At 37.1% G+C, this 13,654-nt stretch overlaps 1 protein-coding gene across 6 annotated transcripts in view; it reads left to right on the forward strand.

Moving 5' to 3' along the window:
* The window catches only part of SCAF8 (SR-related CTD associated factor 8), a 229,752-nt gene that overhangs the window by 54,014 nt on the left and 162,084 nt on the right, over positions 1-13,654 (forward strand). For all 6 annotated transcript variants that reach the window (XR_009865532.1, XR_009865531.1, XM_062186966.1 and 3 more), the window contains 6 exons: positions 672-802; positions 5,197-5,373; positions 5,988-6,067; positions 8,029-8,146; positions 12,518-12,649; positions 12,847-12,959. Coding sequence is in view for 4 of the 6 variants with exons in the window: in XM_062186966.1 (XP_062042950.1) it covers positions 672-802; positions 5,197-5,373; positions 5,988-6,067; positions 8,029-8,146; positions 12,518-12,649; positions 12,847-12,959 (751 nt within the window). In the remaining 2 variants the exon portion in view is untranslated. The remainder of the gene's footprint in view (positions 1-671; positions 803-5,196; positions 5,374-5,987; positions 6,068-8,028; positions 8,147-12,517; positions 12,650-12,846; positions 12,960-13,654) is intronic.

Below are 13,654 nucleotides of genomic sequence, written 5' to 3' on the forward strand. Positions count from 1 at the left end.
TGTAAAATAACAAGTTGACAGTGCAGGAAAATTTGTCTAGCATTACGTAATTGAAAGAAAATGTAATTTGGAGGAAAAAATAAAATTGAATAACATACTTGTGTGTACTTTTGGCTAAAATCTAGAAAGTTTTATTTTTTTAAATCCCCAGAAACAAATATAATGAAGTTTGGAAAAGAGTGTTGCAAATTGTGTTTTTCCCGACTTGAGCTATCTGCAACCTCTTAAATGTTTATGTAAATCAATCTTATATTTACAGAATAATGAAGAGATTTAGTATTTACAAAGAACTCTGAAAAAATGCTTAATAAAAACTAATGTTAAAGTAAAAATTTCAAGATCATGTTTTATAATTTTTTGCTCAAAAATCATTTTGAATATTATGTAACTGAATTTCCTATAAGGTTTTTGATGATTGCTAAGGATTCTAGACTTTCTTAAAGTGAGTAGTAGCTTCGTTGATTGAAGACCAGTATGGAGAGATCCTTTTTTTTAACGTTACCTAAATATACAAAGGGTTTTAGATGGTTTTTCAAAATGGAAACATTAAAACATTTATGTAAATTTTTCTGATTCTTACAACAATAATAGGACAAATTTGTCTACCTTTTCGAGTCTCATTTACTTATATATTGATCTGAGTGGGTTGGGGGGATATGCTCTCTTAAAAGGAACTCCTGTGACACCCGTGACTCCAGCCAATGTAGTCCAAGGCTTACCTGACCCGTGGGTATCTCAGATAACAAATACAGATACACTTGCAGCTGTGGCTCAGATCTTACAAAGTCCTCAAGGCCAACAGGTGAGTTTGTTGAGAATAATTTATAATTATTTTCCTTATGTATTGTTTTATAATGTACTACCCAAAGAGTTTGTATTTTTTTAGTTTTATAAAAATAGAATCACTGTGCTACTATGTAACTTGGATTTTTAACTTGTCAGTATTTTGTATCTTCATGTCATTGAAGATTATTTCATTTTGCATCAGAGTATAGTTGAGCACATCATTTGTGCCAGACATTGTTAGGTGCTGTTGCTACTGAGTACCAGCACGGGATGGGCTCCTGTGCTGGAGAATAGCTCCTCCTGGCTTAAGGGAGACAGGCAATAGAGAATTGTTTTGGATATTGAAGTATAACTTTAAAAAGCATAAATGTATAGAGTAAAAACATTTGGGGAAAAGAATCAGAATTAGAGAGGATAGCCAAGAGAAAATGTCCTTGAGGAAGTGGCATTTTAATTGTGGCTTGAAATGGAACTAGTGATGGCAGAAAAGGAAGTGGAGAGAATTGCGTGTGGGAAGCAGTGTGCATGTTGTCAGAACAGAAGGAAGGCTCTCAAGGCTGGTGTTGTGGTGTAACAGTTGAGGCCATCACTTTGATGCTGGCATCTCATATGGGTGCTGTTTTAAGTCCCAACTTCTGCACTTCCAGTCTAGCTCTCTGCTGATGGCCTGGGAAAGGCAGCAAATGGCCCAAGTTTTTAGACCCCTGTCACCTAACTTTGGTCTGACCCTGGTTGTTGAAGCCATCTGGGGAGTGAACCAGCCGGTGGAAGATCTTTCTTTCTGTAACTCTGACTTGAAAATCAGTCAGTGAATGTGTGTTTAAGAAAATAAAAAAGAGGGCTGTTGTACTTAATACATATTTTTATTAACTGTTTTGTGTCTGTTAGTTCAACTTCCTAGCTTTTAAAATGTAAGTTTCTACATTTCTTATATTTCTCTTTTAAAGATTTTTTTTTTTTTTTAAGAGAGAGAGTTTTTCTATCCACTGGTTCGCCTCCTAGATGTTCACCCCCGAGATCTACCAGGGTTGGGCCAGGCCAAAGCCAGGAACCAGAAGCCAGCTTCTTCCAGGTCTCCCACATAGGGTAGCAGGGGTACAAGCGCTTGGGCCATCTTCTGCTGCTTTCCCAGGCAATTAGCACGGAAGTGGATCAGAAGTAGAGGAACTGGGGCACAAACCAGCTTTCATTTGGGATGCTGGCATTGCAGGCAATGGCTTTATCTGTTACTCCACAACACCTGCCCCCACGATTCTTAAATTCCTATGGATACCTTTGAATAAATATGATAGTTGTAGTCAGTGCCAGTTTAATTTCTCTTAATGTTTGCTTTTTTCTTCCTTCCTCCTTTCCTCCCTTCCTCCCTTTCTCCCTTTCTCTCTCTCTCTCTTTCCCTTCCTTCCTTCCTTCCTTCCCTCCCTCCCTCCCTCCCTCCCTCCCTCCCTCCCTCCCTCCTTCCCTCCTTCCTTCCTTCCTTCCTTCCTTCCTTCCTTCCTTCCTTCCTTTCTCTTCCTTTCTTTCTCTTCCTTCCTTTCTCTTCCTTTCTTTCGTCATATTACTTGTAACCAATGATTATGAGAGGAAGTAGAGGCAGACTCCATTCCAGGCACTCTGATATACCACACGGGCATCCCAAGCAACAGCTTAACCCACTGTGTATACCACAGTGCCCACCCAAGATACATTCTTATCAGGAGCATAGTATATACTCTTCCTGGATGATGGTGTTTTTATTAGGTTTTGATTTAAAATTTTCCCCAGGAGGTGAATTGAAGTTTTTCTTCTTTAACCAATGGACATACGGAATCCCATTACTAGGCTCAGTGTTATAGGTTCCTTACATAGACTGCTTAATCCTGCCTGAAATCTTTGCACTTAATGTTTCCTATACTGAAATCCTCTCTCTATGTGTTCATATGGTTTCTTCATGCTCTGTTTGTCACCTTCAGTGACCACTGAATAAAACTTTAAATGCTGTCTTTCATCCTCTGTATACCTTCTGTCTCTCACCTGTCTTCCTTCCTTTATTCTCAGTATCTCCTATCCTTTATAAAAGTACTTATTTTGTTTTTTCTCTTTCCCTCTTCCCACTGGAATGCATGCTGTAGGCTAAGACAGTTTTTGTCTATTTTGTTCACTGCTGTGTGTCTAAATTATGATAGGTGTTTAGTATATTTTTGTGTAACGAATGATGCACAGCAGAATAACAGCATTGGATATACCAGAGATAGTTTAAAATTGAGCTGTCTGGAGGAATAGATGGGCCAACAAGCTGAAATGACAGACCTTAGTGCAGCCTAGGTTTCAAAAGCGTTAAATGGTGAACTGTGAAATAAAGGTTTTGTTTGCTAAGCAGTGGAGTGCTGCCAGAGCTCTTTTTTTTTAGTGCTTTAAGTGGATTAGAGAGGAGAGGAGTCTGGAAACGGGATCTTTCTTTTGGTAACAGTGATATTGGAAGGCAGGTAGTGACCATGTGAGAAATAGGTTGTGTATTCTCTAAAAAGATTAACTTCAGAAACGTGTGGGGTCATTTTAGACGTCTAAAAATAGATCAATTCAATGTATAGTTTTAAAGACAAATGGGAAACTTGATATTAGATGAAATTATAAATTATTCTATGTCTTGATAGAGTATCTTAGGAATCTGTAAAGCAAGTATTTTCATTTTATTTAAAATTTTGGCTGGAGCTGCGGCTCACTAGGCTAATCCTCCGCCTGTGGCGCCAGCACCCCGGGTTCTAGTCCCTGTCAGGGCGCTGGATTCTGTCCTGTTTGCTCCTCTTCTAGTCCAGCTCTCTACTGTGGCCCTGGAGTGCAGTGGAGGATGGCCCAGGTCCTTGGGCCCTGCACCCGCATGGAAGACCAGGAAGAAGCACCTGGCTCCTGGCTTTGAATCGGCGCAGCACGCCAGCCGCAACGCACCGGCCGTAGTGGCCACTTGGGGGGTGAACCAATGGAAAAAGGAAGACCTTCATCTCTGTCTCACTCACTGTCTAACTCTGCCTGTCAAAAAAAAATCAAAAATTTTAAGAATTTGAGTGACAGCTTCTAGCTGCTGGTACACCTCCCAGATACTTGCAAAAGGAGGCGGGAGATGAGGGGAGCAGGAACATAGCTTCTTGAGCTTTTACAGCTGTCTCCCAGGGTTTGCTTTAGTAAGAAGCTGGAATCAGGAGCAAGAGCCAGCAGTTGAACCCAGGCACACCAAAGTGGGATGCAGACATCCTATCTGACATCTTAACCACTCAGCCAAGTTTTCATTTTAAAAGCTAAAAGTTAACAAATGTTTTTTGCCAAGAGAAGGAATTTGCCAGCAATTTCTGTTTCCTTCTGGAAGAAGTAGTAGAGTTGGTAAGACAGAACTAGAACGTAAAATTAGAGTGGAGGGAAAGTTGAATACTGTAGTGATTTTGACCTTGACTGGCTGGGGATAATGGAGATGTCAAAAGGAGCAGTTAAAGTAGGTAAAGGAGAACTGTGATCTTTGCTTTGTTCCCTCCTCCCGCCCGGCCCTCCCTCTGTCAGGTTTCCAGGATTTGTGTCCTCTCGCAGTTAGTTGCTGGTCTTAGTTGTTCTGAGGCTTCCTGAGCACAGCAGCTTCTTATTTTCTTGGTATCACATTAGTAGTTTTATGAAAGATGTTTATTTTTTGATGATTAAAATGACTAATTTGTTTAAGTAGGCCTGAAATTATTATTATTTTTTACTGTTTCCTTGCATGGTGTACTCTAAAGTAGAACTTAAGAGAGAGAAGATATCTTAGGTACCATAGTTTTGCTATTTTAATTTTTCTATTCTAAGGGAACAATTTTACGATGTAACTCAAGTATAGAACTTGATTATCAATTATTTCTAGAGTGTATGTAATGTTTTCCTATTTATGGACTCTTGAAGATCTTACTGTTTTTGAATAGAGATGGGTGAGTTGTGGGAACAGACTGCTTTCAGCTCATTTGCTTACTCTCAAACTCTGCTCCAAGGAGAAAATTTCTTTGTTCTCTTGCTTTCAGGAAATGTGTTCTTAGATAGTAAATGTGAATCTAGCAAAACCTGCTGCTTTTGTCAATGTTTGTCCTTTTATGGAGTTTAAGCAATTAATTGAAGAAATGAGAAGCTTAGTGAAAAATGTGTTTATGATAGCTTAGTTCTCTTTCTGATTGTCATGCTATGTCTACATCATGTTGCTTAAAGTACTGCAGCTTTCCAGAAACAAGACTGACCTATTCAGAACTTTGTTGTCCTTAATATATATGTCACACACACACAAAACTGTTGTTTTGTGTTAGTGTGTATTTTATTCTTGATCTCTGTATGTAGAATGATTAGTTTTATTGTCAGAGTTTTAGATGGACACGTTTATGAATAGAACCTAATACCTGTTTTATAATAAGGATTCTCTTTTCCCTCCAGCTTCAGCAGTTAATCCAGACTTTACAGATACAGCAGCAGAAGCCTCAGCCTTCCATTCTGCAGGCGCTGGATGCTGGTCTTGTTGTGCAGCTGCAGGCTCTTACAGCACAGCTCACTGCCGCAGCAGCCGCAGCCAACACACTTACTCCCCTAGAGCAGGGCGTCTCTTTTAACAAGGTACAAGCTAAAACATTCTTTCATATGAAGTATTAAATGTTGTGAATGCCAATTCTAGGAATTACACTTTATTGTAGACTTTTAGCATCCACTGTACTATTCAAGACATAAATTTTTCAAAAGGTTTAAACATGTGAAAGAAATTAATTTCAAATATTCCTCTTGAAACATTCAAAATACTTTCTTTTGACAAATGTATTCTTCATTGAAGTATGTGATTATTTTCTAAACTTTCTCATTATGGGTGCTACAGTTAAATCAGTTGTAATGTTCCACACATATATTCTATAATTTTAATCTTCTAAAATTAAAGTTGTCAGTATGTGACAAGTTAAAGGAAAACTTCTACAAGTTGTCGATTTCTAGAGCCCAGTTGAACACAGGATAACTGAAACTGTAGAAACTGAAATCATGGATAAGGGAGGACGACTGGGTATGTCAGAATGCTTTAAGGAAAAGTAAAGATCCATTCAAAATTCTAGTATAATATAAATTATGTAAAACATTTACATGTTGATAGACATTAATAGGACATCATTGATGAATAGCATTTGTAACATATTTAAATGTAGTATTTTTTAATTTGTCTCTTTCTCCCTTCCCCCTGTCCTTAGAAGTTGATGGATAGGTTTGATTTTGGAGAAGATTCTGAGCATAGTGAAGAACCCAAAAAGGAAATTCCAACTCCTCAGCTGTAAGAATTTTTTCTGTATAACTGTAGTTTTTCTTTTGTTATTTTTGTGAATACTCGGTGGGATGCTGCAGTCTGAAGTATGTACTAAGAGTCCTTTAAATAAGTTAGGGATATTATTTCAAGCTCTTGAACTCCCAAATTACAAGAAAGTGGTAGGGTAGTTGTCATCTTACCTCCCTGTGTATCTGAGCTCTTTCTCAGAACTTTGCAGATAGCTAAGATTTTTCAAAGTTCACTGTAGGATAATTAGTAAATATTGGTAATTTTAAAGATTTATTTATTTATTTGAAAGAGTTACACAGAGAGAGGAGAGGCAGACAGAGAGGGGTCTTCTATCCTCTGGTTTACTCCCCAGCTGGCTGCAACGGCTGCACCGATCCGGAGCCAGGAGCTTCTTCTGGGTCTCCCATGTGGGTAAAGGGGTCCAAGGACTTGGACCGTCTTCTGCTGCTTTCCCAGACCATAGCAGAGAGCCAGATTGGAAGTGGAGCAGCCGGGTTTCAAACTGGCACCCGTATGGGATGCCGGCACTGCAGGTAGTTGTTTTATCTGCTATGCCACAGCACCAGCCCCATGATATTCTCTATCTTTTTAATCTTTAAGTTATTTAACTCAGTTGTAAGAATATTTGCAGTACTAGGAAAGAAACTTACTTCTAGTGCCACCACTTTAAGAAGTGTACCTGATTATGAGAGTGTATCACACTAATCAGAAATTAGGATTGAGGTTATTGGGATTTTGTTTGTTTTCAAGAAATGTGTTTTTATTCAAATTAGGGATTTTTTTTTTTATTTTTTTTTTTTTTTAATTAATTTTTTTTTTTTTTCCCTAAACAGTTCTGCAGAGTTTCAGGTTCTGGGAGAGTGCTTGAAAGGATCAATGGGAAAGAGAATGGTGGAGAATTGGGTGGAAGTTGGGAGAATGGAAGGAGGAGGATAGATGATGAAAACTTCTGGGATTCTTAATTCAAACAGAGGGCATCAGTTTTATATGTTAGGGGAATATATGCAAACTGTATATAATGATGGAATATGTACAAGACGGATATTTCCTTTGGTAAACTGCAGTTGGAAGAGCATTAGAGATTGTGTAGATCATTGTCGTACATCACTGTCAAAAAAAATCTTTAACTGTCCACACAGGATATGGTTTAATAACATCTGTGGTGAGAAATTAAGTCGTTATTATTGTATGTTCTTTGTTGAACTGAATCTGGTTTCCTTTATTTTCTACACAATGATTTGAGTTTTGCTTTCCAAAGCAAGGAAACAAATTTACTCCATTATCTCTTGAGACACAGCCTTTCAGTATTTGAAGATAGGTATCGTTTTTCCCCTTAGGTTTATTCGCAACAGATGAAGTACACTTTTTTCAACTGTTTCAAGACTTGTCACCATCCTGCTAGCCCCTTTGGGGATGCCCTCTTTTTTTGTTCATGTCTTACCTTGTGGTACCCAGAATTCCAGGTTTATTCCAGGTGTGGATTTTCCAGAGTATAGTTAAATTGTTATTTCCTCTTATCTAAACATTATCTATTTGTGTTAACATATCTAATAACTATTTATACTTTTCTAAAGGAGGCATATTAATTTTATAAAATCTCTGGTCAATTGTATTGTAGATTTTGTGTGTACTGATTGTTAAACCATTTTTGCCACTGTTTGTAGTCAGAGAAGGGGTTAAAGTGAAAACTTTTTAAGTACTTTTAAATTTAAGATACTCTAATGAAAACACTAATATGTATTTAATAGCATGAGACAGTAATATCAGATCTTCAGCAGAGAATCTCTAACATGTTATCCATCTATTGCAACACTGTTGAAGAATATATTGGATATATTTCTTTTTTAATGTATTAATATTCCGAAATAATCCTTTTTGGTTTTAGTATTTTGAAAGCACACATTGAAATATTTTCATAATAGAATTAAAATATATTTCCACCTGTTTTTTCCTTGTAGTTCCCATGTTTCAGAATCTGTGAACAATTCCATCTTTCATCAGATAGCAGAACAGCTTCAACAGCAAAACCTTGAACATCTTAGACAGCAGCTCCTGGAGCAACAGCAGCCTCAAAAGGTTTATACCCCATCTTGTGGTCTTCAGCGTTACTACCGTGTGCTTTCTATACATTGCCATTTTTCTGGGTCTTTTCTTTTTTCCATTTGTTTTTTTTTTTTCCCCTCCTGTTCATTTAACCTTCACTGCTTTGTTTCTTTTCTAAAGTATGATGATATTTTTTTAAGAGAGAGGTCTTTAATCACTTCATCATATAAAAAGCCAATGCATAGATTTCAGGGTGTTTTGGCTTACAAATAAACTTAGTTTTTACTTCCACTTTTACACATAATTTTTGAGATTCCTTCATATTAATTACTCTGAGAGTTTTCTTCTCACAACTTTTGTAATTTTTTCTGTAATCATAATGTGGTTCTGACAGCTTATGAATATATATTGTACAACTTAGTTTCCATATACTAGAAATGGAGAACAGAAGACAGGTAAATTTCAGAATTACACTTAGAACTTCATGTGTTTTCGCCTCTGATCTGTTCCTTGTTAGGCAGGGTAGTAATTGTTATGACCATGTGGTAGGAACTTTATTAGGAATGCAATAGGCATGATTACATTGAATCCTCATGAGCTGGGGTGGATGTTTGAAGCAGTGTTTAAACTGCCACTTGAGATGCCTGCCTCCCATACTGGAGTGCTTACGTTTGAGTCTGGGTGCTTCTCGCAATCCCAGCTTCTTACTAACAGACATCCTGGGAGGCAGCAGGGTCCCTGCCACCCATATTATTGGAGACCCACATTGAGTTCTCCACTCCTGATTTCATCCTTGCCCAGTCCTGGCCAGTCTGGGCGTTTGGAGGAGTGAACCAGTTGATGGGCAGTCTATCCGTCTGTGTGCCTTTCAAATAAATAAAAGTAAGTGTATCATCAGTCTTAAGACACACCCTTATTTTTTGTATAGCTAAGAATTTCAGACTAATTATAATTAGAGTGTAACCTCAGTTTGAATTGTATAAAGTATGAACAGTGCGTTTGTTGGGCAAGTGCCACATACAAAACTGAAAATAGAGAGAGATTACTTGAAGCCAGAATCTCTCTAACGGACGCATACATCTGTGTGAACACTCAGCAGAATCCTGGATTTCTGTAGTAGAATAGGAACAAGGAAGGGAAGGACTGTGGGAGAGGGAACAGTTAACGTTAGGTGGAAAGGACAGTAGCCTTGAGGCACCGGAGGGGCTGAACTTTACCTTTTAATGCCAACAACAAACATGAAGTGGGTATTACTGATATTTGATGGGTTGAAACTCAAGTTCAGAGTTAAGAGAATGAAACTGCATGTTTTTGTGAAGAAATAATGTGTTGGAATTGGTCCTAGTAGGGACAGTATTTCATGTCAAGCAAATGTATCTGCCTAAGAATTCAGAAAGTTGATGACAGAACACAGTGGAGACCATTTGGATGTTGTTTAAGGAAAAACACAAGTTGTAACTCAGATCAAAGAAACAGATTGTCAGTGATAGGATAATACAAAATCAAGAGCTGTTAAAGAGACAGGCGGTAGTGTTGATGGGAGAATTTGTCCAAACAACAGATTGGTCCAGTTGTAAGTATGACATTTTTTGAATTGCCTTATTCACAATTTCATGAAATTGATAGACTAATAAAGGGGAATTTTAAGTAAAGTAAAACAGATTAAAGAAGATGCAGCCTTTTGAAAATCATTGGGGTGTCAAAAATGTCATTTATTTTGCTTCAGAAAGTTTTTATACAGGAGAATATAGTGGAAAGAGTACATTGAACTTGACTGAACTCTTTAAGGGGTGATAGTTTTAAGCCCTGAATTGATAGTAAGTGAGTTGTTGTCTCTAAACTAAGTAACTTGAGGTTTGGATTACTGAAGTCTTCAGAGTTATTAGACTTGTAAATCAAGTTGACAAAGAATTTGTGGATTTCAGTGAAACCTCTGGCAGAATCTTTCCTATAATTTCTGTAGACAGTGAATAGAGGAAAATGATCAAAATGTGACACATGTTGTTCACATACTGAAAAAAATTTCTTCCAGCTGCTATTTTTATCTTTCGTTTTCCAGTATATCTGTTAATGTTTTGCATGAAGGGATCATTGAACAGATTTGAGATGTATGCTCAGGATTTATTCTGGAAAAAAATGATATTTGCCACTTGTGTCCAGTGGACACTTTTTTTTAATCTTTTTAAGTCATCATAAAAATTTATAAAACTTAAACTAAAGGGAGCTTGAACTATGTTAGGAATTTAATGCAGTTTAAATCTAGCAAACCTTTTTGTCTCATTTACATTAAAATGTCACAATCTTCCAGTGAAATGGGGCATTCTAGATTCTTGTCATAAACTATCACAAGATTAAATTTTTCTGTTACATGGTGAATTGGACGAAAATACCATACTTTTTTTCCCTAGAGATAAATTTTTCACTCATTATATTGGGTTGAGAAATCATTTAAGGTATGGTCATCTAAAAACTTACAGTCTGAAAATTATTTTGCTTATATGTTTAATTTCACCATCAGAAGTATAGAATGCTGCTGTTTGCATTCGTATTCAGCTTTATCAAATTGTGAAATATATTCCTATGTCAGTTTTCGCTTTGCCATTTTGGACAGGAGACTGAAAAATCTGAATATTTACCTATGTTAAAGGCTAAAAACAGGCTTGCAAAGAGAGTGTCTCCTGTCTTTTTCTTGAAATGGAATAGCTTTCCTCTGACCTCAGAATCAACCCTTAAGGCATTTGGATCTGGCTGAAAAGCCCAGGAGAGCATTTCAGGCATGGAAAGCCAAGACACTGTGGCAAAAAAATAACCTACATGAAGGATCTCTGAGTGGGACCCCAGTGGAAAGGGGTTATCAAAGAAGGATGTACTTTTCTCTGAAGGGAGGAGAGAACTTCCACTTTGCATACGGCCCTGTTTAAATACCAACGGAGTTTGTCAACTTAAAAGACTTCCATAGCCTTGACAGCTCATGTCAAGAGTCTCAGGTGGTCACTGACATCAAAAATAAGAGTGTTAATCATTAAATCAACAGCAGGAGTCACTGTGCACTTACTCCCCATGTTGGACTTCTATCCTTAATGAGGTGTGCTATGAGGTAACGGTAAAACCTGTCTTCAGACAGTACTTCATACTTTGTGTATCTGTGGGAGTGCAAACAGTAGAAATCTCTGCTTAGTATAGAGTTGGACTTCTGTATATAAAGTAAATTAAAAATGAATCTTAATGAAAAATGGAATGGAAGAGGGAGTAGGAGGTAGTATGGGAGTAGGGATGGGATTAAGATCTCTAGTTTCCTATAATATATCCTCGATTTACTAAAGGGTCTCCAAAGATCTTAAAGCTAATTTCAGAATTACACAATATGCTTTAGTTGATTTGTTTAAGGTAAATTTTCTTTATGTTCTTCACAAGATTTCTAGAAGTGAACAGAAATAATAATCATTACTAATACATGAAACAGCTCAAAAATGAGAAACTAAAATTGGTTCCAAGTGATTACACTATGGGTATACCATTAAATAGTTAATTAAGGATGAAAATCAAGTGGGCTTAAGTTGAATATTGAAGTGGAAATAAGTGATATAAAAATATATGAACACTGAATTAAGATTTAGAATAAAGTTGAAAATCATCATGCTATGTTGCTAAATTCTGTTATTTACCTTTAGGTTTTTTAAAAAATTTATTTTTCATGTATTGAAAAGCAGAGAGTGAGACATAGATCTTCCATCCTCTAGTTTACTCTTCAAATGCTTACAACAGTTAGGGCTAGACTAGGTAAAAGCCAAGAGCATGGGTCTCAATCTAGGTCTCCCATGTGGTGGCAGTGACTCAAGTACTTGAACCATCACTTGCTACCTTCCAGAGTTTGCATTAGTTGGAATCAGAGCCAGGACCCAAACTAGGCCCTCTAGTATGGGCTATGAGCATACCAAGCAGCATTAAGTTGTACAGTTTTTAAAGAGTTAAGCCAAGGCTATGCTTAAAACACATTGGATTTGTTCTGTAAGAGGATGATTATTTTCTTTCTGTCAGTATTGTGGTACAGAAGCCTCCTAACTGTTCTAATTCTTTATTTCTAAACCTCAAACATGTTACTTACTCTTGTAAAACCTGATTCCTCATAAATTACAGGACTTGGAACTGTTCTTTTTTGCTCTTAATTACTTTTATAACAAGGGTAATTTACCTTCTTGAAAGGATAGTTTGAAATTAAAATAAGCTATACTTAAAGCTCTTATTGTAGAAAAATCATATATACTAAGGTGATTTAAATTTAGTACTTTGTAAAGCCAGTAAACTGAATGAAACAACTTAAACATTTGTGATGTTTGTTGTGATTTAAGTTTTTATTTGAAATAAAAATCTCCCAATGTTTTTGTTTTTGAACCTGTTCCATAGGCAACTCCTCAGGATAGTCAAGAAGGAACATTTGGGTCAGAGCATTCAGCATCACCATCACAAGGGAGCAGTCAACAGCATTTTCTTGAACCTGAAGCAAATTTGGATGATTCCATAGATATTCAGCAACAGGTAAGGAAGAAAAAAGAGGAAAGCAAATGCTTTTCTGGACCATAAGCATCTATAGAAAGTATTTTCATACTTGAACTCCACCCCTAACTTTTTACCTATTAGGCATTTTGTTGCTAGCATGAGTATTTTTAAGGCATATAGTCAAAATATAGCTAAAGTAACCAGGCTGTTGTTTTTCCATTCCTTTGACTTTCAAGGATATGGACATAGATGAAGGGCAGGATGGAGTGGAAGAAGAGATTTTTGAACAAGAAGCTAAGAAAGTGGCTGTTCGCTCAAGATCAAGAACTCATTCACGATCTCGTTCAAGGTTCTAAATTTATTTATATATATATATTTTAGATTGATTGATTTATTTTGCAAGAGAGAGGGAGAAACAGAGAAGGAGCTTCCATCTGCTGGTTTACTCCCAAATGGCTGCAACGGCCAGCACTGGGCCAGACCGAAGCCAGGATCTTCTTCTAGGTGTCCTGCTAAGGTATCGGGGCCCAAACACTTGGGTCATCCCTCACTGCTTTTCTGAGACAGAGGTCACTAGCAGGGAGCTGGATCAGAAGTGGAACAACCGGGACTTGAACTGCTGCATATATGGTATGGGATGCCAGCATCACAGGTGGTGGCTTTACATGCTATGCCACAATGCCAGCCCCCTACACTTACATTTAATGATAGGTTTGTCCAAGCTTTTACAATGTTAGCTTTGTTTCTTTACATCAAGATTTCTTGAAATGACATCTTAAATCTCAGCAAAAAGTAATTCAGTTCTGTTTTTAATTGGATTTATCTGTAGCTACTCAATTAAATAATTTACCTATGAATAAAAACTTAACCTAAGAGTAACAGCCATATCATGAGACTGGGATTTTAGACTATATTTTATTTTAGTTGATAGCTTTATGATGATGTTCAGTTTAGGATATTATTGCCTCTGAGCAACAGTTAAACTGTATTTCTGGCCAGCACCGCGGCTCAATAGACTAATCCTCCGCCTTGCGGCACCAGCAC

This window comes from Lepus europaeus, chromosome 3, assembly GCF_033115175.1.
Source record: "Lepus europaeus isolate LE1 chromosome 3, mLepTim1.pri, whole genome shotgun sequence".
Classification (NCBI taxonomy): domain Eukaryota; kingdom Metazoa; phylum Chordata; class Mammalia; order Lagomorpha; family Leporidae; genus Lepus; species Lepus europaeus.